This window comes from Palaemon carinicauda, chromosome 7, assembly GCF_036898095.1.
Source record: "Palaemon carinicauda isolate YSFRI2023 chromosome 7, ASM3689809v2, whole genome shotgun sequence".
Lineage (NCBI taxonomy): Eukaryota > Metazoa > Arthropoda > Malacostraca > Decapoda > Palaemonidae > Palaemon > Palaemon carinicauda.
The window spans coordinates 106,097,860-106,124,251 of NC_090731.1; the positions used below are offsets into that span (position 1 = coordinate 106,097,860).

Sequence of the window (26,392 nt, forward strand, 5' to 3'; positions counted from 1 at the left end):
AAAGCTGTAAAACCAGAGAAAGATCTTCAAGAACTCAACATTATCTACATGAATCTACAATTTTGACTAAGTAATATAGTCCATCGAAATAGTTAACATTAATGAATGTTATGAATACAAACCGATGAACTGGATCTTCAATCAACATCCTAGGAAACCCAAGGACTGGCGTTCAACGTTTGCAAAACATACCCAGGAAGCACTACATTCAACAAGAAACTCGAACGATACATCGCTAACAAAACATCAAGAGAGAGAGAGAGGATGTGTCGACATCACACAGACCCATATATAAGCTAAGTACAAATTTTTGAATTCATTCCAGTTTGGGCAGTGAAGTGTAGTTATCACGAGTCGTTAGTCGATTATTACTGGGGTGAGTGAATTGCTAATCTTTTGTTTCCGTTCATTAAAGGAAACTGTGTTCAACTCCGAATTCTCATCTAGAATTTTTCTCTCTTTGTGCTAATTCCTTTTTCTTTCAGAAATTCTCGGGAAATGTTTTGGGATTAGTAACATTGTTTGGGGAATTTTGTTATACATATGCGTTTACGCAGTGGACGTCTGTACTCATATAGATATTTTGATAGAATTGCAAGGGGTCGAAGAGATAGGAAAAGAAATACAGCAGTCATGACTCCCCCTGTGAGCCCTACCCCTGGACCTAGTGGTGTAGGCCAGACTAATCCTCCTCCAATTGTGACGCTTGTAAATGCCAGGTCAGCAATCCTTCCTTTTCAGGGTCGGGTCGACAGGTTCTTGCCACAAAATGTGGAGTCATGGATTTCCTCCGTCGATGCCCATTTAAATGCCAAACAAATCGTAGACCCTTTTGTACAATTACAAGAAGCTGGAAGTTTTATAGATTTTTCTAAGGGGGATGCGAGTGCGTATTTAAGAGGTGTTTCATTTCAAGAAGCAGTAACCTGAGATGATTTCAAAGTTAGGTTAAGCGCGGTCTATGGGGGTGAGGAAGCCTTGGATGTAGTATTGACATTACGAAATACACTTAATCAAGCCACTATGAATCGGCTTAATGTTATTGAGAGAGCAGCTCTCATAGCTGATAGGCTTAATGAATATCAGGACATTTTAGGTCATTCCACTTGGGTTACTAGCGATAACATCTCCGTGAAAGATTTTTTACGATTAATGTATTTAACTTGCATGACACTTATGTTGCCTGAAGCTTTAGTGCGGTGTTTTGATAAGAAGTTAATGCCTGCAAGTACGGAATTGGATGTCTATAAACAGATAAAGAAACACATGTCCAAGTGTCCAGATCTCGATCCCGTGTTAACTCAAGTTTTTGCAAAGAATGAAACAAAGCCACAAACAGTGAACGTAGTTAGCAGTCAAGTAGCGGGAATGACGTGTTATAATTGCAAACGTCAAGGTCACTTAAGCGCGGACTGCAGAACGAAATTCTGCTCGATTCACAACAGTGCAACACATTCATATAGCCAATGTTACTCGCGTAAGACACAACAGAATCCCAGAAATACACAGTCAATTCCACAGTCAGTTCCATATGGAAATAAAAAGAAAAATCCTCATTTTAACAATAAGAAGAAACAACCAAATGTCAATGCAGTTCAGAGACCAAAACAAACAAACACTTCTTCGAATATCGCTGAGCCTGGGTCGTCAAACCAGACCTAGCAAGGTCAGACTAATTTTCAGAATGTGCAGAGCAAAGCAAATACCACATAGTTAACTCTAGAGGGGAAGAGAGTGATGTTGGGTCAAGGTCATTCATATCAACATCAATAGTATTGAATAATCAATTTAATGTTTTATCAGATAATTGTGAGATAATAGATTTTCCTATGAAACACACGGCCGAATTAAGTAAAACAGTGCATGCTCCCGTAGATTTGCAACGAATTCATACAATAATAAGCCAAAATGAGTTACGGCCAACCTTATATGCTGTAAATTTAGAACACAAATCCTTTACGTTATTTTTTGACTATGGTAGTCCACGTAATATCATGGATTTGAAGACACATCATTTGTTGTTTTCGAACTTTCCGATTGAAAAATCCGTAATTAGACTTTCGGGTACAGGAAACAATGAATTAAATGTCATAGGCATAACTCATGTTCAGTTCAAAGTCGGTAAACGCAGGTTTGCCGATACATATTTTGTTGTAAAAAACATTAATATGTATCCAGCTGTAATTATAGGATACCCATCTATGGGTAATCAAAACATTATCTTAGCCCCTGCCAAGCACGGCGTGTATATCAAAATAAAATTCTATAAGTATTCTAATACCTTAAAATCAGTTTTGGATAAAAAGGAGACGACAAATGTAACCGTAACGTACGTTGAAGAACCAATAACTTGTCTCACTAATAAAGAAATAATATACGCGACCCAGCAGAATTCTCGTTCACCCGTAATATCATCTTGCACGCAATCTATCGAACCAAACGTACCTTCGAATTTAATAGTGCAAATAAAGAAAACATTACCGGGATCTGAAATATTAATCCTTTCCGATACTTTGAAAACTAATGGATTGTCTGTCACACAAGCTATTTATACAGTAGGCTCACATCAACAATGTAATATTGAAGTCTGTAATCATTTAAATAACTCTTTAGTAATTCACAAAAATCAACATATCTTGGATGTAGAAGTTTATAAACATCGTATTCTTACCGTTGCTGAAATCAATCACTCTCAATCAGTTGCGGATGAATCCCTTTTGCGATCTATTAAAAATAAAATCAATAAAGACATTCAAGACGAAGAAATTCAGCAGAAAATTTTTGAACTTTTAACTAAATATCATGATGTTTTTTCCACTACGGATGGATCCTTAGGAAAAACAGATGTGATCGAGCATCAAATAAGGTTAAAGGACAAGCAGAAAATTATCTATATACCCTCATACAGACTCCCTATGAAATTCCAGAATGAAATAAATGATGAAGTAGGTAAAATGCTAGAAGAAGGAGTCATTAGGAAATCAAACAGCCCTTATAATTTTCCTTTAATAATTGTACCGAAAAAAGATCGAACATGGCGTATCTGCGTCAACTTTCGTCGTCTAAACGAGGAAACGATCCCTGATCGATTCCCAGTGACATGTACTGACGATATTTTGTCTTTGTTAGGTCAGACTAAATATTTTACCAGTTTGGACTTACTTAAAGGCTTTCACCAGATATCATTAGAAGAAGATAGTATCCCATACACAGCCTTCAGCACAGCCAGGGGACATTATGAATTTTTACGGATGCCTTTTGGTTTACGTTGTGCTCCTATAACATTTACAAGAATGATTAACATAGTGTTTGGAGACTTGTTAGGGGATATATTGCATGCCTATATGGATGATCTTGTAATCTTTTCCAACACCTTAGAAGAACATCTACGTAAGTTAGAACTAGTACTACAGAGATTAAGACAACATAACTTAAGGGTAAAGATTAGTAAGTGTGAATTTTTCAAAACCGAATTAATATATTTGGGTTTCATGGTGTCAAGCCAAGGTCTTAAAGTAGTCCATGATAAGGTGTCGGCTATACGTAATTTTCCCATACCTACTAATGTCAAGGGAATACAGCAATTTCTGGGTTGTAGTGGATATTACAGGCGTTTTATACGCAACTATTCAATAATAGCCGCTCCTTTAACTGATCTTACGAAGAAGGGCGTAGATTTCATATGGTCTGAGCAACATCAACAGGCGTTTAATACTTTGAAAGATGAACTGTGTAGTTCTCCTATCTTAAAATTTCCTGACTTCGGTAAGGAATTCTTCATTGCAACAGACGCCTCAGACTTAGGAGTAGGAGGGGTATTGCTTCAGCAATATGATAAACAATTCTTCCCGATAGCTTTCTATTCTCGAAAATTGAGAACTTCCGAAAGTAAGTATGCAGTAATAGACAAGGAAGGGCTAGCTAATGTTAATTCACTAGTGCATTTTAAGTTCATAATTTACGGTTATCCCGTTAAGGTTCTTACTGACTATAAACCACTAACAGAGTTCTTTAAAGGCTTCAACCACAGCCCTAGACGAACTCGGTGGCATTTGATCATTCAAGATTTTGGCGCAAGAATCAGGTATTTACCTGGGAAAGCAAATATCATTGCGAATGCATTATCACGCAACCCCGTGTCATCTTGTACGGAGCCTTTAGCTGAATTAATAGATATATCAACATCCATGCCTATTATTAAAAAGATATCTGAACAAGAAGATTTAGGCTGGAGCGCTGAATTGTTACAGACTGAGCAAAGAAAAGATCAGAAAATAGAAACAATTATACATGCTTTGAAAAGCAATCATAAGGAAAAGGAATATATAAAGTATAAGCAGCAGAATTATATAATCAAAGATAATATTCTGTGTAGGACTGTGACAAGGAAAACCCGCAATACACCACATGTAACTAACGACCAGGTAGTAGTACCAATCTGACTTATTTCCACTGTCCTGAATTGGTTGCATTCAAATCCATTACATGGACACCCGGGGTTCTCATTAATGTCACAGAAAGCCAAATCATTGTTTTATTGGCATACGATGCTTACAGATATAAAAAGACACATAGCTAATTGTCGCACATGTCAGGAAAACAAAGGGCATACGAAAACACCTGTCAGCCTAGGAGCTTATCCTGTGCCCAATCAACCCTTTGAAAGAATACATTTAGATTTGTTAACAGGATTTTATGAGTCAGACAGAGGAAATAAGCACCTCTTAGTAATTATAGATGCTTTAACTCGATATACAGAACTAATAGCGCTTAAAACTAAAACTACGATTGAATGCGCTAGGAAGTTTTACGAGTGTTACATTTGTAAACATGGAATTCCACACATGATAATCTCAGACTCGGGTGGTGAATTTGATAATCACTTTCTTACCTCATTGTGTGAATTCCTCAGCATAAAGAAAATAAATACCATGATATATCACCCAGAGTCGAATGGGCTAGTGGAAATAGCAAATAGGAAGATATTAAATATATTAAGAGTAACACTAGGGGGATCAGACCCCAACTGGGATATTGCAATACCGGCGGCACTGAGTACTCTGAATCATTCATATCATATATCAATTAAAATGTCACCGCATGAAGCATTGTATGGTACCCCAGTTAGAACGCCTTTCCATGTATTAACGCCTACAACTAATCTATCAAATCCTTTAAAAGAATGTATAAATGCAAGTATAAGTCGATATGATATCCTTCGAAAGAATTTAGAGGAATCACAAATCATAATGAAAAGGAATCATGATAAAACAGCGAAACCAACTAAAACATATACCGTGGGTGATAACGTATATATTCAAATCAATGTACGAAAAGGGCTCAATTATAAAATAACACCTAAGTTTGAAGGCCCATTTAACATTTTGGAAACATTAACGGCCAATAGGTTTAGAGTTCAAAACGTATCCCAACCCATGGATGAGAGAATAGTACCATTGGCTCACATAAGAAATTAAAAAGAAAAGAGAGGAAAAGAAGTGAGGGAAAATTTTTTTTTATTTCATGTGATTAAAAGTTTTCTTTTTAATACAGGAGTAATTACATATATTTTTCTCGTTACAGGTTTCCAAGATGAATTTTTTGTTGTTGGGAGTGATATTGTTCGCTCAGACATTTTTCTCGTGTGGAATGAGCTCTAAAACTAAAAGTATAAATTTTAAATATGGCACTATAGTTGAAAGACAAGAAGACGTTTTTATTACATCAACCAACGTAGTTGTAGAAGTGAATATGCAAGCAATTTTTCTTCAAGAGAATGATGTCACTAGCTTAAGAACCACCATTTCAAGGTTTTAGGCCTCATTGGATGAGTTGCATAGAAGACATTTTCATTTGACGACAGAGAGTTTGCTTGGATCAACATTAAAAGTTGCAGAGATGCTATCTGATGACTTGAAAAATAAGACTTACGAGACAGGATCTTTGGCTTATGACCTTTTGATGTGGACTGTAGGACACGAACATAAAGAAAGACGAAATCCGTTTATTTATGCTGCATTAAACATCTTTGGGTCTGTTGCAAGTTTAGGTTTAGGAATTTCCAATCGTCTTAAAATTAGTAATCAAAATAAGAAAATTGAGTTCTTGACTCATGAAGATGAATTGATTATGTCAGAACTAAGGAATCAGTTAGCTTCAATCAATAAAATTATGGATTTAGTAAATGAACATTCAAATAATATCATTCAGATTATGGAAGTACAGGATTTGTTGGCAACATTCACGTATTATGATTCAAAGATAGATCACATACATAACAGAATTGCACATTTCATTGAGAAATCCAAGGATTATGTAGAAGCTATCACGTTAGCAACTAAAGGTGTACTGTCGCCCCATTTGTTGCCTATAAATTACTTAAAGTTAATTCTGGAGAACGGAAGGGATAAACTAGGCTATGTTCCTTTGTTAGACGAACATAGGTTAGAATTTTATTACAGCCTAATTACAGTAAACGTTGATAATAACAAGATTATGATTACAATTCCCTTCGATTCTTCTGATTCCTGGCAATCTTACAGGATATCTCCATTTCCGACTTTCATGACGAATCACTCAAATCCAGTAATATCCAGTTTGACAGGACACGTATTGATTTCCCCAGACAAGGAAACATATACGGTCATTAAAGACTTAAATCAATTAACTCACTGTTCAGACGCAATGGATAGAAAAATATGTACAGCTGACTCATTTGAATTCCATAAAAACTTAATGGATTCATGCGAGTTAGGTATAGTGCTAGACGGTGCTCTCTCCCATACAAGTGAGAATTGTCTGGATAAGCTTTATCCCTTTGACAATAATGAGTTCAATTGCAGACTGAACAATGGCTCGTGGTTACGATACAAATAGGAGGGCTTCAATGTATCATGCCCTGACGGATCCACGTCCTTCGCCTACATCTTCGTCGCAGCAGATGGTTGTATCGGGACTTCCCCTAATTCCATAGTGACTGGTCTACGGACACTCATCAGAGAACGAGCCTACTTCGCGAACTTCACGTGGACCTCTACAATGCCAGCACTCCCTCTCCCGTATAACAGACAGGTTGCAAAGCGGTTGATGAAGCTTACCGAAAGGGACCACCTGTCACCGACTTATAAGGAAATCCTTCACCCCATACTACTAGCAGGTCTGGTTCTCACGGTGGTGATATTTATCGCCGTGAACATCCTTGTTTGGCGTAGGTTACGGCACAGCAGGCAGCTACAACGGAATGTTTCGCCTTGTCCAGACAAAACTCCTTATTTAATTCAGTTTAAAGCCGTTTGAAGTGGCCACCTCATTCGCTAAAGGAGTAAATTGTTGGAAATAGAGTTTGTAGGAAAAGCTGTTAGTACGCTAGTAATATGTAATTGAAGAAATTATCTACATTGCATTGTTAAAAATACATTTCAAACAACATTTAAAAAAAATATAAATCATTTTTTCTCTCGGCATCTAATAAAATATATAAGCCGGAATGTTAAAAAGAAAAACAAATATATATATAACAGAATATATAGGCATCTAATAAAATATATCAGCCCTATATATAAATATATATATATATATATATATATATATATATATATATATATATATATATATATATATATATATATATATATATATATATGTACGAAACCGTGGTACGTGTACGTACCAGGAATTCGTGTTTGTGCACTAAAAAATTGAATTTTTCTAAGGTAACAAATATTTTTATTAGTTACCGTATTATGTTAATCTATGTTTCTGACAAAGGTAACAATTATTCTTTAACAAGTTACCGAATCATATGTAAGTCAGTAGTTTTTTTTTTGCTAGCAATGTACCATATATATGATCTTTATTTTATCATGCATTTTTTTTCTTTGCTTTGGTAATATCTTTTTCATATGCATTATTGTTATTATTTTTAATGTGCCTATTTGGACATTCGTCCTCGTTTGATTATGGCTAAAGTTAAACAAAGAATAATACATATGTCCAGTCACACCTAGTAAACATGTTTTGGCTTGTTGTTAAATTTTTGTGAAAAAATTGAGATAGCTGGCCGAGCTTATGTAATAGTTAATATTACATGTTTAAAACACATGACGTAATATGTCATTTTGGATGAAGATGCTAGCCGTGGGACTTGCTGTAGTCATTCAAATCATAAACAGGACGCACAATGCAGCCTCAACAATGTAACATTTTTCTTAAACGTCAACACCAATGCATCAGCGTGTGAAAGTTTGTGACGTCACCGGACGCAGGTGTCTTCCGAGATTGTGACAAGACTGCTATGTCAACTAAGCCTACGATATCTGTGATATCGATAATTTAGTCAGTTCATATCTATACTTCACCAGAATTGGTCATCTGACCAAACCAGCTCCCTCCAGTGATGGAGATGTTCAACTCTGTTGTTTTTAACAAATAAATACTTTTAAAGCTAATAAGATGTACTTCGTTATCCAGCTATACACATCTTAAACAACACATACTCAATGTGTGCTTATAAAAGTAGCTCACTAATATATATATATATATATATATATATATATATATATATATATATATATATATATATATATATATATATATATATATATATATATATATATATATATATATATATATATATATATATATATATATATATGTATATATATATATATATATATATATATATATATATATATATATATATATATATATATATATATATATATATATATATATATATATATACAGTATATATATATATATATATATATATATATATATATATATATATATATGGGTAAAAATCAACACAATATCGTCCTCAAATAGAAAAAATTTCCATCTCATACAAGTCTTGAATCCGAGCTTTTTCAAATGAAAGGCCACATCTCTACCGATCATGCCACCAGAGGCTCTAAAATAATTGGATCCTAAGCGCATTCTGCGTTTACCGTTGCATCCTTTCAATGCAATCTTATCAGCTTTTTCCTACTCACTTGTCCTACTTCTAACGCTGAGTTTTCTATTTCTTCCTGGTCCATTTCTTCTTTGTCTATTTGTCCACTCATGTGTCGTTCCTCTTCTCTTGGGCTTACTCAGGAGTTCTACTTTTGTGTACCATCAAGGGAATCCTCTTCATTGGAAAGTAAATCCTCCAAGTTCATCGCTCCTACGATTTCCTTTTCTTCTTCAGCAGCCACTTTCTCCATCATACTCTGAGTCATCACACAACTAGGAAACAGATACGGGTAGTCCTTCTCGAGTTCAGTCATAGGACTATAAATAAAGGGTTTTTTTTTTCCGTAAGAATGGAACAAGGTAGAAATGGTGCTCCACCAACTTTATTACCCAGCAGGATTTCTACTTCTTCGACAGCCAATGAATTCTTTATCACAAAATCAAAATTACCTGTCATCATCTCGCTTGAGAGTTTCAAAAAGCATACAGGAGTAACCTCTTCATCTATTATTCACTTCAAAATAACCGAGTATCATGTTAGAGAATATTACACCAACGGGTGTACCCCTTGTATCACCACACTATGGTTGCAACCTGTTTTGCGCAATATCTTGATTGGGGTTCACTCACTCCCGTCTATTGCTGATAGCATACCGTCATAAATATATGGTTTAAAGGCATCCACACTCTTTGGGTTTGTCCTGTTCGTTGTATAAACGTTGGCTGGTTTATTTTCCTCTCCATTCTTTCCCGATTGCTTCTTATTCTTCGCATTCTGTGAAGTCGAATTATCTTTAATCACTTGGGCGACTGCTTTCGGTTTGTTTGACCAACATTCCTTACTGACATGACCTCTCTTGCCACACTTAAAACAGACAATATCAACCTTCTGCTCATCTTTCTCGATATTTGAAGGAGGAGGATTCGACGATTGTTGCTGTGGTATTATCACATTCTGCTTAAAAACAGTACCAGTGCTACTTCCGCTGTGACTCTTGAAATTGTTCACATAGTTATTACTGAACTGGTTTCCATAGCTCAGCAAATACTTGACACTTGGTCGGAATGACAGTTTAAACTTCATACCCTAGGAGTGTCTACGACTCATATGATTTTAATTTTCACTTAGCGAAGCGGCTTTATCCAGTTTCTTCACCTCTCTCGCTCTCTCAAATACGTTCGAATATGTTCAGGAATTCCTCGTAAATGTTGTTCTAGTACTATCAATTCTTCTAAATCAGCCATCTCCCTTATGCTAACAGCCTCTGTCCATCTCTTAAAACATCGTCGTACCTTTCAAGCGTAATCCAGGAAGGTCATTTTCTTGTCCTTCCTCCAACCTTGAAACCTTTCATTATAATACTCATGGGTCATCTGATACACTTGTAGCACGCTCCTCTTCAATTCTTGATACTCCTTCCTCTGGTCTTGAGATAAGGACAGGTAAGCACTGCGACCTTTCCCAAAGAGTACGCTTAGTAATTACACATACCATTTATCTTCTGACCATTGCATCGTCGATGTAACCGTTTCAAAACGATCAAAGAACTCATCGGGAACCTTTTCTGTGAACTTTGAAATGAACCTCTAGGCTTTTGCCACATTAAACACGTGATCGCGCATTGCAGGGGTCACCTCTGTCTACGTTGCTGAATTTGCACAGGCATCCAACAGTTCCAATTCCCTTGTGTGTCGTGCAATTTCCCTTGCCTCTGTCTTCTCGTTTTCTTTTCGTTCTCTCTCTCTTTCTTCTCGTTCTCTTTCTTTTTATTCCATTCTCCTCGCATTTCTTGTGACTTCCCTCTCTTCTTCTTGTCTTGCTTCCATTTCCTTCGCACGTCATACTTCTTCTCTCTCTTCTTCTTGTCTTGCTTCCGTTTCCCTCTCACTTACCATCATCTTCAACTTGATCAAATTCTCCTCTGCTGTAATTCATCAAATCTCAGCCTCTACATCCCTATCTGCTTCCATGCCTTGCTTTACTACACATTCTTCTCCAGCCTCCTCCAACAGTTCACGAGCTGCTACAATATCTTGTTCCGACAATTTCTCCGAGTTTATCAACGCTTCTAAGGCTAGACACTTCATTTAGGCTTTAATCATTCCACTCGTTGCATGGCCACCACATGCCATTAAAATAGAGAACCACTGAGCTTTAGTAACATTAGCTTCTGACAAATCCTGAACATTTGGGCTGTTAAAAAACCCTTGGATATCGAAATGCGCCATCTTATACTTTTACAAAAAAAAAAAAAAAAAAAAAAAATTACTTCACCATAAAATATATCCGAATAATACACGAATTCCTATCAACATTATATTGTTCCAACTATTGAACAAAACACGGCCCTGTTATCAACAATATTTAAAACAGACTCGCTCGATTCCAAGGATCTGGGCACCAAAAATGTATAATATTATAGTCCCGTGATCTGGGAACCAAAATATAGTATTATATATATTACTGCTGGCAAATTACACAACCTCACGAGCTCCAAACACACCTGTTTGTTTTTACATAAATCCGTTACACATGCAAATATTAATACTCGAGCTCTGAGACAGTTATATAACTCCCAGACTGCAATACATGAAAACACTGTATATCCAAAGGTCTCTTAAGGCAATAGATCCACACGCAGTTTAAGGTAAACAAGTTTGAACAGCAGGACAAATCAGAGGAGGCAGAAACTAAGGTGAGGTAAGACGGTGAAATAATAAAACATTGTAATACCTACAGTATAACATTATCTAACGGCACTAAGAAGAAGAAGAAGAGGAGGAGGAGGAGGAGGAGGAGGAGGAGGAGGAGGAGGAGGAGGAGGAGGAGGAGGAGGAGGAGGAGGAGGAGGAGATTGCCTTATAACGGTTCCGTCCAAGTATAGTGAGAATTACCTCGTTGAAGGGTTTTTATTTATAATTTTCATAGGATTGTTCACGTAGGATATTACTCCTTTTTTCTATTCACTTCTCCCCCTCATAAATCAACCTAACATTTTAAATGATTACCAATTAAATAACTCGCTACATAGGTAATCAGAGGCAGTTGCAGCTCGTACCATGAGAAACAGAAAGAGGTAGAAATAGGGATATAATCTCACCTGCTGCAAAGCAAGTGAATGATCGATCTGTACAACATCTCTGAGGCAAGAGATCCCCATTTGCTGTCTTCTTTAGATGTCCTCCTTCGAAAGTCCTCAGTTCTCTTGCAACTCTGTCAGTTGATCCATAAATCTGTGATCCGTCAATATAAGCAGTAAGCTGGTTAAGTTGTTCCCTTGGTCCTGTTATGTAGGAAAATGGCATAGAAAAGCAATGTATATTTATCCAGAAAATATCAAGTCAGTTAAATTCCGAGTTGTAACTTAACATACTCATTAGCATAGCTATTTTTATTACTATAGATATGAAAACCAACAATGAATGAAATAAATTTCATTAGTCCAACCAATTTTCTAGTCTTTACCTAAAGTACATCCCTGACTGGCAATAAGAGACCTGACGAAACGCATGCAAATTTTCCCATCAGCTTGATAGAGTGGATCAGCAGACACATCAATTGGGCGGCAGTCGGGCAATCTTCCATCATCAACTGGAATATCCCTTGGACAGCACTCCATTGGCAAGGTGTCAGCTGAAAGGGAATAAAAATCTTTAGAGCTGTGACCATTTCTGTTTCATATGAGATGAATTGGGAGAACTGTGGAAAATTGAAAGACGTTTCAGGAGTAGGCTTTTTCTCGGTGATAGCTGAGGTTTGAAGATACATATCCTTCCAAGCCGTCAATTATTTTGATGCAGGTGAGTAACAAGGATTGAACGGAAACAGCATGTCTATAAAGATTCAAAATGGATCATGTACTTTATATGTCATCAAAAGTATTACTTGTATAAAATGTGTGTTTAAGAGATTCCTTGAATTGCTTATACTATAAATTCATGAACGAGTATATACGAAATAAAGATGGTTATTATGCTTCATTTGTTATAGTGTATCATCTCAGTTACCATAAAAGAAGAAAATTCTAGAAGTTCTGTTCATATTTTAATCTGAGCTCCTGCAATAATACCGACAGAGCTGTCAATGATACAGTACAACGAAGTATAAAAACATATATATATATATATATATATATATATATATATATATATATATATATATATATATATATATATATATATATATATATATATATAGTAACGGAAATGGGAGAAGAAAAGACTCAAATATTCCACTGACAATAATAGTGATGGTGCCAAACAGGCAATGACAATCATTTTGAGCATTGTTTCTTATTCAGGTGTGGAATCGTGATGCTAGGCCATGGATTCCGTGGACACCCCGTTTCCCCATATCCGGATTCTCGCAGATTGTCTGCAAGCAAATCGTTGGAGGGTGTTTTTCTGGTGAGCCTTTGAAGATCGGTAACCCCCCAAAATTACAAATATCAAATGTATGCGTATATATGCAACAAAAAACACGTTTGATGGAAATGAGTTCCAGATATCCGTTCTGCCTTGTAGACAGGAAGGTAGCAAAAGGTAATTGTATACATAGAGCTTAATATTTTTCAGATTTGTTGAAAAAAAGGTAAAAAAAACTGAAAAATTAAGCCTCGTTTTGAATTTCACGTTCAGGTTATTCACCACCTGGGGCTACAATAATGGTGATACATGCCTAAACTTTATACCAAATTTATACCTATTTATTCTCGTACACCATGTAATGCAATATCAGTGTAGAAAATTATGAATATGGGTCCAAAATATTCATATCTGACCCCAACCCCAATCTATACTTAGTGGCTTATAATTTAGGTTTACATGGCTTTTATGTACTAGACTTAGAATAACTACTGTTTTTTTTTTTTTTTATCACCAAGATGCATATAACTATGAATCCTTTTGATATAAGCTTTGTAGGACTTTACACATAATAAATAATTAACAAGAAAACATTGCAAATACTAAAACATTGTGATAAAAATTACGTAGTATACATTTGTCTGTAGGCACTGGGTGTTCGTCAAGCACTAATACTAGGTTTAGTTTTCAGTAAATACAACACCATCAAGATATCAAGTTTAGGAGAATCATTGCCCATTTGGGTGCTTGGGTAGTAGTTTCCCTACTGTCCATGTGATGCATATCTGTCCATCATCTATTTCCCAGCCCTCTCCACATGGTGGAAGAAAGTCAGGTTTGGCTTTGTCAGCATTGTACCACACAAATACTTGATAATTTGCCCTCTCGATATGACCTCTCAGAGCATCTTTGCATGGGTGAAAGAGGCTCATATCAGCTCCACTGTACGCAGATGGCAGTGTTCCTGACTTAGGACTGTATCTTTGCAGAAACTTGTCGTGGGGTAGGGTGTTGATATCAAAGGTTGGTGACCCTCCATATAGTAAGCATGTGAACTCATCAAACTGCTGAAATGTGTCATTTGTCAGTGTACTGGTTCTTCCAAGTGCCAAGAATGTATGTACATACTCAATTCTGCTTGTAGGGTTTTGGTGTCACAGCCACTTCAATGCACAGCAGAAGTCCTTTCCAGTGTCATTGATCACCTGATTAATGCTGATTAGTCGTCTCTTGTTCCCTGTACCAGTTTCAAACAGCACACTGGGTTCCATTTCTTGCAAATAGTGCAGCAACAAAACAAACACATCTGTGTCCGGTGATCTAAAAATTATGACATTTGTTGAGCATTCTTGAGCAGACTGCGAGCAATGAAGTATCATGCGAGTATCTGCTTCTTCCAAGGCCTATGCAAGTTCTTCAGTTTCATCTGCAATTGTTTCCAGGCCATCATATGATGTCAGGCAGTAACATATATTTTCACAAAGTATACCTTTAGAACTTGAAGCTTTGATGTATATTTGCATTTCTTCCTTCCAAATGATAAGAAGGAAATTAAGCTCTGCTTGTTCTTATCAAAAGACAAAAATGTCCCTTGAAACTTTGGTTAATGAACCTTTGATGAGGTGAGGATTTGATGATCTTCTGCACATTCTTTCAGTGTTTTTAATTGGCAATGCTTCATATCTATCTGTGATAAAGTGTACTCGTTCCACCTTTGGAAGTTGGTCGAAAGGATTTTCTGCCAGTTCCTCAAATGTAGTTGGCAGGGCCATTTCTGCCTGATATAGTGCATAGCCATCCATGATGCAAGTGGTTCCTGGGGGATTTGGATAGTAGCATGATTGGTATAATTGTCTATAGCATGCATCAATTCGGACTTGTCTGTTTTCACAGGGATGCCATCGCTTGTGGTTATTAACCATGGGACAGGTCCTAAAGGCTAGCTAAGTACCCACTCCTGACTAAGGCTATGCTTGAGTGAAAGGAGATTGAGCTAGCCAAACACTTTTCTTTCTGCATTCAGTTGCTTTGTTTTCTTTTTGGCTCCAGTAACTTTCACTGATTTTGCAAGATTAGCAAATATTTTCATGTTCTGTCTTGTAATTGGTACAAGAAAGCTTTTAATTTTGTCAACTAACCTCTCTTGGATGAATTTTGATCGGGCCTCTTTCCCAATTTTTCCACAATTAAGATATCTTTTTCAATACCTTTTATAGCAAGTGCACCAGATAAGAGGCAATACATATTGTCTTTGTCTTCTACTGCAAATGGGTTAATAAAGTTTTAGATAGCTTGAAGAACTTTTTTGGTAGCCTCTTCACTATCTGCTATTTCAGAGGTTTGACATCTTTTTGTTAGTTTTCAGAAGTGTCCATGTCTGCCATATTCATTGTGGCTTGCAAAAAACTGGATCTGGAAGGCCTTGTTGTGTACCATTGGTAATACACAGAGTGGTTTCTGCTAAACTCAATAATGCCCTCTTGTGACTTGGCATGTCTGTTGATGGTTTGCTCTATTGTTATATTAACTGCATTTCTAGAGGAGGGAATGTTGGATCTGTTCACGCTGATTCCTTTGTCCTTCAACAGATCTTCTGCCTCTTGGTGTGTTTTGTGTAGATTTAGAAAGGTGAAGATGTTTACAACTGTATAGCGAGCATCGTTCGGATGGTTGAAATTGAAAAACACGGAGCACATATCTTCCAAGGAAGCCAGATGAAGAATGAAGTTATTCTCCTTTGTTGCACACAGGAACCTGAGGCGCATCCAAACAAAGTCCAGGTACTCCATCCACAGCTAGGCAGGTTTACCAAAATCTCCTTTCCGAACGCAATCTTTGAAGGCTATGTACTGGTTTAGCATGTCTTTGCACTTTTAATAGAGAGGGCCTGAGAAAGATTTTCTTTAGTTGGAGACTAGGCAAGCTTCTTGAATGCAGTCTTGCCTTCCTCTGATATCTCACTGGTTTCTTCAAATGTCACCAGTAGCAGACGTTCTATGGCTCCAACAACAATTTTGTACACTCAGATTGCTCTGTTGTAATCCTTGCCTGTAAACACCTTCTCGATGGAACCACTTGTATGTATGCCTTACTAAACTAGGATTTCTTCTAAGCCACTACACCTTATACTTTCCAAGGGCTCCCACAAATCCACATGAGCTATGGAAGCCTTCCATCCTTACAATGACATCGGCATTTGCTTCTGGTTGCTACTAGACCAGGGCATATGCCTTTTTTGCAAGAGCAAGATCTAAGCAATCAATCGTGTATTGCTGGCCAACCTCTCTTCATGCTTTCTGAGATACCTTCAGAATGTACTAAACTTTTGCATTTTCTGTTATTGTATTGATTATTGGGGTCAACTAATGAAAGTTCTGGCACTTCTTTATCAGATGCCACAGTAACTGTTATCCATCCTGCCCATGCTGTCACTGTTTGTTTAGATGTCCCTATCATAGCTCTGAAGAAGATCCATGATAGGTCAGACATCTGAGCTGTAGATACTGCCAATTTATTATAAGCATCTTTTCTGCCAAGTGTTAGACCAGGCTCTGCCTTGTCTTTAGGAAAACATGGCTAAATTTTCAGATGTGCATAACTGACAGACCTCTCCTTGCTTCTTCTTTCACCAGTCTGCTCAATCCTACTTCTTTGCTGGTTAATGTTTCCATCCGTTAAGATTTCATGAATGACGATTCCATGTGCTGTATGAGTTATGCCTGAGCCGGATGGTGTTTCCTCATTAAGGTCAAAGTTGTCTCAACACAAGTGCAGTGCGACATTGTTGTTTGGAGAAATTGTAGGTGGGGTTATACTTTGGCAGTCAACAACTTTTTTGTACATGGTTGCCTCCATTTCTAGCAAGGTACTGTGCGATGCACAGTGACCAAAGTGGTTCATTATGGCTATGACTTCTGCACTTCCAGTGAGATGTCTAATACTCATTTCAAGCAAAAGATGCGTAGGCATAGTCCAATGTCTTCTTCAAACTCCGTTGCAAATTTCATGTGCAAGTGAAATCTTTTGATGCTTGGTCCTGTGAGATTCATCATAATTCTTTTTACCAGTTATTAAAATTGTCAAAAACCTTTGCTAAAGTACTGGGGGCAGGACGGTGTAACTTAGAAGGAAGTCAGCAGGAGTGGGCCATGGCATGGATGGGGATTCCTCTTGGGCCTTCTTGATCTCTCTCCTAAGAATCAGTGCAGCTTCTTCAAGTTGCCTTGAATAAGAGCTGGCTATTTCAAAAGCATTTTAAATCACTTCACCTGTTCCTACTTCAGCTGCAAACACCAGTTGTATTGATGAATACCAGTTCTATTGATGAATACCAGTTCTATTGATGAATACCAAGCTAAATGCTATATTTTATTTTTAAGCATATTTAGTGGGTAAGGGTAACATATTGACATCTAGAAGGTTTATTATTGATTGTGTGCAACCATACTGTTTTGTATATCATGACAGAATAAATATCGATCAAAATTATATCAAAATGAGGCACATTTGAATACTTTTGCTACCATCGTAAGGGAAAAACTGCACCTACCAGTTCAAAATGATGCCTATTTTAACTGTCTTCTAGAATGTAACAACCCTCAATCACATATTCTGCTATAGGCCAGGATCTAGTAATACAACTTATATTCATTAAAAGAGACCATTTTAGAGTGTATGGGCATACCAATCTTTAAAAGTATGCCACAGCTACACACAGCAATGATTTGCTTGCAGAAAATCAATTTCGATTGGGTGTATGGTTATCAAAAATATAAGACTGCAAAAGTCCCCACGGGGTGAATTATTTCGGTTTCTGGCCCATAGCCTATAGCCTACAAGAAAATATGAACATAAGTTGACTGGTAGGTTGATTTTTATTATTTGCTACTAGATGGGAGGAGTGTGAGCTATGGAATCTAAGGAAAAGATTTGTTCTTGTTGTTTGATAACACAAAAACGATACATTCAACACAAGAAAGCTCGGACATTTATTACTTTTACTAGCTAGGCTATAACCCTAGTTAGTAAAGCAGGAAGCTATAAGCCCAAGGCTCCAACAGAAAAATAGTTTAAATAGGTTGAACTGGTACTGTTTCGCAGGAGTGTCAATTTATGGCAATGCTTCTCTCGTGTTAGTTTATGGCGCCTAGAACTAGAATGAAATTCATTTATATTAAATTGACCGACCATCGCAGCCACCGGCAACAGAAAAGCCATTTCTTGGGAACATTTGAATCCTTAAGACTTAGGGAAGGTATTAGTCTTCCGGCGTCATTAGCAAAAGAGAGGTCAGGCTGCAGGTCGACAATTTTTTCAACTTGAAATTAAAGAAAATAGATACAAATAGCAGTGAATTTCTAGTTATTGAAAATACATTGTAGAAATTTATTGAACTAAACATATACATGTAAAGGATAAAAGTAATAGAAATTTGGTGTACAATAGTGTTGTTGTGTTGTACCACAACGTGTTTTCTTGCGGTTATCCCACTGAAGTACAATGCCGTGCAAATGTTGTTAACTTGAATGCTAGGGAAATTGCATCCACGGGACAAAATTTTATATTTTCAAGTTACCTGAAAATAAAGAAGGAAATAAATGTTGTAGAAACAATAACTGAGAGGATTTTTACCCTACCACAATTCATCGGGCATGTTGGTAATATGTTAAGCATTCTCTCTCTCTCTCTCTTTCTCTCTCTCTCTCTCTCTCTCTCTCTCTCTCTCTCTCTCTCTCTCTCTCTCTCTCTCTCTCTCTCTCTCTCTCTCCTTCACATATGCATCTATAAGCCGTCTAATGTAGTGTGTTACACTAAACTAAAGGATAATTCAAAAATTTCCATTCAGCAATATTTGCAACAAACCAAATGTATCCTTTGCATCCTGAAAGGCATAGGGGGCTTTGTTTATGTAGAGTTAGATTTACTGTTAAAGCAACGTTATACGTTAACAAATTGAAATATTATGGCCATCCACTTTTGAAAAACAAAATACGTAAACTTATTTTTTAATTTTTTAATAAATATATCATTTAAGTAATGTGAAATAGTTGCCCAATTACAAGGAATCAACACATTTTATTGTGATTTTTCTTTATTTGGTGGCCAATGATTAATATAAAGTCAATATCTAAAAGGAAAACAATTAATAATGAATGCTGTACACCACTTACGTTTGATGAGAATGATTTGAAATATATTTTTTTGTGAAGGTTTCTTGGCTGGTTAGTTAATTGGGTGGAGTTTTCGAGAGGAAAATTAACAAAAGAAACATTTCCAGCCTTAGAGCACGAAACGTATGAAATTTTAGAAATGGCTAAATATTACACAAAAAGAAAATGAGTCTTAGGTATACTCTTCCTGGAAAATTTCCAAATCATTATTTGGAATCCAAGTTTGGGAAATATCATAAGCTGGTGAGAACTTTAACATATCAGTCTGGCCCATGTTTGAATACAAGAAGAAAATTAGAAGAAAATCTCAGTAATGAACATCACAATTCCTGGGGAAAAATATCATGTTTCAAAAATTAGATGAAATAAGTTGATAGAACATGAATAGAATTAAAAGAGATGTATCTTATGATAATGAAGGTTGTAGTGGTGTCCTTCCTGTCTAACTCATTTATAGGTTGCTGTTACACTGTAAATGCTATAAAAATAATTATATGTAAATCGTGCTTAGATGTATTAAAAAGAGGTAGCTGTACAAATGAAAAGGAAGAGAAAGATTCAAAATTATATTTCATTAAAGGGGTCAGCAGAGGATTATTATTATTCCCAGATGGCACAACAATAAATATTATAGGATACAATCACGTAACTGTGGATAAATTAACTGGACTGCCAGTTTCAAATCTTCAAGAAACCACAGGCAGCTTGCTATGAACACCACTCTTGGTATTTTAAAAGTATATAACGCTCATTTCCAATTATCATTATTATTATTATTAATATAAATATTATTATTATTATTATTATTATTATTATTATTATTATTATTATTATTATTATTACTATTATTATTATTATCACAAGATAAGCTACAACCCTGGCAGAAGAAGCAAAATGCTATAAGACCAAGGGCTCCAACGAGGAAAAATGGCCCAGTAAAAAAAGGAAATAAGGAAAGAAATAAAATACAAGAGAAATAATAAACAATTGAAAAAGAAATATTTAAGTACATTACCAACATTAAATTAAATCTTTTATATAATAACCATAAATACCGGAAAAAACAAGAGTAAGATGAATAAAATGGAATAGTGTGCCCGAGTATACCCTCAAGCAAGAGAGCTCTACCCCAAGACGGTGGAAGTCCATGATAGAGAGGCTATGGCACTACCCAAGAATAGAGAATAAAAGGGTCATCTACCCTTGTCAAGAGGAAAGTAGCCACTGAACAATCACAGTGCAATAGTTAACCCTGGAGCGCAGGAAAATCGTTTGGTAATTTCAGTGCTGTCAGGTGTATGAGGACAGAGGAGAATATAGTAAGAATAGGCCAGACTATTCAGTGCATGTGTAGGCAAAGAAAAATCAGCCGTAACCAGAGAGAGAGAGAGAGAGAGAGAGAGAGAGAGAGAGAGAGAGAGAGAGAGAGAGAGAGAGAGATTCAGTATAGTACTGTCTGGCCAGTCAAAGGACCCAATAACTCTCTAGTGGCAGTATCTCAATTTGTGGCTGGTGCCCTGGCCAACCTATTATTATTATTATTATTATTATTATTATTATTATTATTGTTGTTGTTGTTGTTGTTGTTGTTGGTATTTGTATTATCATTATTATTATTATGATTATTATAATTACTTGCTAAGCTACAACCCTAGTTGGAAAAGCAGGATACTAAGCCAAAGGCCTCTAACAGGGAAGATAGCCCATTGAGGAAAGGAAATAATGAAACATATAGAATAGTTTGCCTGAGTGTACTCTCGAGCAAGAGAACTCTTATCCAAGACAGTGGAAGACCGTGATACAGAGACAATGGCACTTACCCAAGACTAAGAAAACAATTGTTTGAATTTGGTGCGTCCTTCTCCTAGAAGAGCTGCTTACCATAGCTAAATAGTCTCTTCTACCCTTAATGAGTGGAAAGTAGCCACTGAACTATTATGGTGCAGTAGTTAAGCCCTTGAGTGAGGAAGAATTTTTTGTTTATCTGAGTTTTGTCAGAGGAGAATGTGTAAAGAATAGGGCAGACTATCCGATGTATACGTAATGAAATGAAAAATGAGCCATAATCAGAGAAAGATTTGACGCGTACTATGTGACCCATTAAATAACCCAATAACTCTCTCGCTTTAGTATCCTAACAGGTGGCGTGTGCTTTGACCAACCAACTACTTTTGTTGCGTACCAATCTTCAATAATATAAACTGATCTGAAATATAAGGATTTGCCTTTCTCACTTACTTGGTGTAGGTGGGCAGACTGGTTGCGCTTGTCGCGTGATGGTTAGTATACTGAATATACTGCCTTCCTGTTGGGCATTTGGTGCCTTGACCTGCGTCTCTGGTGTGAATGTTATATCATGATCGAGGAACTGACCCCACTGCATCACAAAAAGGTTGATATCAGGATGTGGTCGAGAAATACCGGAGCCTCCAAGAGTGAATAGATTATAGCTGACGGTCCTGGGTGATGGAAGGCGATCGGCACCAGTTCTCCCTTCTCCCCTCATCGAATCAATTCCTGTGAAGATTTTTTTTTCTTTTAGTAAACGTGTGTCTTTGTATTTTTCGAGAAATATGTATTTGCAATATACGGCTTGTCTTTCAAAGAGAGAGAAAATAATACTCTGATTTACTGAGAAGAATAAAAAATTATATCGTTATAGCATCCTTGCAGATGATATATGATAAAGCTATATTTTGGGCTAGCGCGTACCGCTCATTTATTGAAATCGTTATTGATATATATTTAAATATTTAAGCAGATTTTAAATGTTCTTACCAAAATGGAATTTTCACATGAAAACTCCAATTTATTTTTATGTTCCGGAATATTATGAGTTTGTAGATATGTGATAATCATTAGTTTCGTCTCAGTTATAGTATACTAGTTTCAACATATGAATATCAGTCTTAAATAGAACATCTTTACTTAATTTTCAAATTAAAACTTCTGAGTATATATCATTTTTATTCTAAAATACTGTTCAAAAATAGGTAATAAGATATAGATTTAAGATTATATAGATTAGATAGGATTCAGTTCATTCCGTTTTGTTTTTTAATTGTTTGATTGCATATACTGTTTCATTGCTAATATTTTAATTTACTAACTTAGCATGTGATTTGGTTTTCATGAATTAATAAGGTGTATGTAGAGCACTGATGATTAGACCTGGTATAAAAGGTATTGAGAGAGAGAGAGAGAGAGAGAGAGAGAGAGAGAGAGAGAGAGAGAGAGAGAGAGAGAGAGAGAGAGAGAGAGAGAGAGAGAGAGCAACTCAAATTGAAAAATATTATAATTCCTATTGACTGAATTTATTTCAATTCAGCACATTTTGTAAACTAATGCATGAAATTCTTCTCTTGGTGACTTAATGACACAATATCTGTACCAATGTATTATATACTGTTTTCTCCTAACATTCTTACGGCAACTAATAAATCTCACGAATGAAGAATCTGGTTTGTTATAATATATTCAGACGCAAATATTATATAAAAATTCTATTAGATAAGGATTGTTTCTTAGATGTTATAATTTCCAATGCTTTTTAAATCATAATGGACGATTCAAGTTTGGGTCTCTCTCTCTCTCTCTCTCTCTCTCTCTCTCTCTCTCTCTCTCTCTCTCTCTCTCTCTCTCTCTCTCTCATGATTAGGCGTACCTTCTGTTTAGTTCATATTATTCTTTGTGTTATTTAGGTCTAGTTCAAAAGACACCGAATTATTACTTTAAGAAATTTTTTGTCAATATCACAAACAAATTACGAGTAGAATTTTTGATCCCAAAATAAATACACTAAGATATATTATTTTCTTCAGATACTTGACAAGAAATCAATCTGCAGCCATTTGTTTTTTTGTTAATATAGTCATGGAGAAAATCAGAATTAAAGTAACGACCATAATGGTGCCCTTATCATATACAAAAAATGTTAGACCAAGATAAGAAATTTTGATTGAAAAAGATTTTCCTTATTATTTCAAGAATTAAAGCTAGCAACTAGCTCTCTCCAAGTGAATTTCCAGGTATTTTTTCAGAGTAACAATACTTATAATGCAAAGAAAAAAAACATTTAAAAATCTTATTCAACAGTTGAATGAAAAAATTACCTTTTAGCTACCTAATATAAGCAGCTATCTCTCTCTCTCTCTCTCTCTCTCTCTCTCTCTCTCTCTCTCTCTCTCTCTCTCTCTCTCTCTCTCTCTCTATTAGTAAAGTCTGATAAAAGTGAAAGGACTGAGATAACTAACCATTTTCGTAGAACGGATGATGAAGCCTAACGAATGCAGTCATTGACTTCCCCCACTTAGGATTTTGGAGATTGTTGCAGGATCCATCTATTCTCCTGTAGGGATCCATCGAAGAGCAAGGCTTGGGCTCAGGAAAGTCCATACAGTTCTGTGATCTCAAGATATTTTGGCACATTCCTTGATCAACAGGTATTCCAGTAAGGTCCTGCACAGCATCTCTCAGTGGGAGCCCTAATCTAAATCAACAAGAAGCATAACCTTTCATTTGTTGAAATAAGGATAGTCATTGTTGATGGCACTGACATTGGATTTTCCAGAATAATATGTAAGTAAAGTTATAATCTTGAAAATACATGAATAACATACATATAGAGCTGGTTGATGTCATGTAAAGAAGTAAAATTATGATTTTATGTATACAGGAAACTATATTTAAATGGGAGAGCAAAAGCACAAGAGAGCTTGGGGAAGAATATTAAGTTTACTATAGAGGGGAAGAAACAAGGAGAAATGGTGTAGGAATTATTCTCCATTCAGATTTGCAGAAGAATGTCAGAGGTCCAGCTTATCAGTGACAGGCTCATGGGCTTGAAGTTGGTGAAAGATCATAAGAGAGAATGGCATATTATCTCTACATGTGCCCTTCAACAATCGTGTAGTGAAGAGGAAAAAGGGGAATTCAGGGGGAACTTCTAAGTATGTATAGAAAGAGTTCCAAGAAGTTAGCTGTTAGTGTTATCTACGGATCTGAATGCCCATATAGGTAACAGTTCTGACATCTCTGAAGGAATTCATAGAGGAAGAGGTTGTGGAAGAAGGTGTCAGGAAGGTGAAAAATTGTTAGAATTAGCATAAGCTATGAATCTAGTAGTATTGAGCGAATCTTTTGAGGAATGATGTCATTTGGTAAAATATAAAAGTGGCAAAATGAGCTTCAAATCAAATATTTTTTGTTTCTTGAAGGAAGACAAGAAAAAAATTGTTATGGATCGTAAGGTTATTCCATTTGAATCTATTGTAGCTCAACATAAACAGGGGTTAGCAGATGTTTAGTTGAAAGCAATAAGGAAAAGAAAAGTACCAGACAGGAACGGGGAAAAGAGGGAGAAGGCAAGCGAGTTAAGAAGTAAAGTGGAAAGAGCCATAGAGGAGAGATATGTAAATAGAATCTCAGAATCAGTTGAAGAGATATGGAATGTTATGAAAGACATTATGGCACCTGCAGCAAGAGGTGTGTGCGAGGACAAGTGGTAAACAGCAACTGGAAAAAGGAAAAAGAAATATGGTGGTGGAGTCAAGAGGTTCAGAGAGCTATGAAGGAAAAGAGTATAAATAGAAGAAGGTGGGAAGAAAATAACAACTACCAAAATATTCAGTGTTAAAGACGGATAAAGTGGGAACGAACACAATGGTAGCAACTGTAATGGGAGGAGTTAGGAGAAAGTGGCATGAAAGGATGGCAACAATGGAAGGGGAAAAGCTAATCTATAGAATATCAGAAGTGTTAAAAAAAAAGACAAATAGGATGTAGGATATGTAAAAAATTATTGAAGATGAACCTGGAAATGCCTTAATTGAGGAATAAGAGGTCAAGAGAAGATGGAAAGATTATTTTTCACAACTATTAAAAACAGATTGACAGGGAATAAATGGAAAATGTTCCTCCAGTAGAACAACCAATAGTAAACAATATAGAGTGAAGTCAAGAAGGCTATAAAAAAGGATAAAAGAGTAAAGCTACAGGGAAATCACAGGTAACAATACAAATGGTTAAGACACTAAGAGATATGAGCAATGAATGGGTGTACACACACTATTGGCAAAAATCTGGGATGTAGAAGAAATGCCAAAGGACTGGGAAGATAACTGGATAATCAAATCGTATAAAAAAAGGAGACGTGTTAAACAGTTACTGTGGAAACTAAAGGAATAAAGCTTTTGGAGCCTGTATTCTAGATACTAGAAAGAGTAGTAGAAGGTAGGTAGAGATAATTGATAGATACACATGAGCAGTAGTTTTTGTTTATAAAAGGAAAAGGACAGGGGTTTATCTTTATTGTAGAACAAGTGCAAGATAAGTATCTAGAAGGAACCAGGAAAGTTTACATGAGTTTTGCGGATTTTGAAAAGGCATATGACAGGGTACCAAGAAAGTTAGTCTATTAGTGTTTGAAAAAGAGAATAATACCGAAAAAGCTGTTGAAATTAGTGAGAATGATGTATGGACTACTTAAAGTTCTCCTCTAGGTCAATTTCTGTTCCTCATTGTTATAGTCACTTTCATCAGAATCAGGGAACAATGAAGAAGTGTAGTAAGTGATATTTGCTTATAATTTAGTCATTGTGAAATAAAATTGCTGAAGAGAGCTACCAAATTTTTTTTTTAACATGGAAAGAGGCCATTCAAAAAAAAAAAAGATTGAGGGTGAACATTGAGAAGGTAGAGCTAATGTTTGGTTATAGAAACTAACATGAAGCTGTGAACTAGTGGAAGATGGTACTTTGCTAAAAAGGACAACGAGTTTAACTACTTCGGATCAATAGAAACAGAGAAGGGTAGTACTGAGAAAGCAGTGAGAAATAGATTGAAAGAAGCATAGTATAAGATGGAGAGAGGTAACTGGGGTTGTTTTAGACATGAAAATGTCA

At 36.1% G+C, this 26,392-nt stretch overlaps 1 protein-coding gene across 1 annotated transcript in view; it reads right to left on the reverse strand.

Moving 5' to 3' along the window:
* Positions 1 to 26,392, reverse strand: part of LOC137643616 (peroxidasin homolog) — a 242,004-nt gene that overhangs the window by 139,246 nt on the left and 76,366 nt on the right. The window contains exons 4-7 of the mRNA XM_068376331.1: positions 23,744 to 23,979; positions 21,729 to 22,007; positions 12,422 to 12,589; positions 12,057 to 12,239 (exon numbers count right to left, since the gene is read on the reverse strand). Coding sequence (XP_068232432.1) covers positions 12,057 to 12,239; positions 12,422 to 12,589; positions 21,729 to 22,007; positions 23,744 to 23,979 — 866 coding nt within the window. The remainder of the gene's footprint in view (positions 1 to 12,056; positions 12,240 to 12,421; positions 12,590 to 21,728; positions 22,008 to 23,743; positions 23,980 to 26,392) is intronic.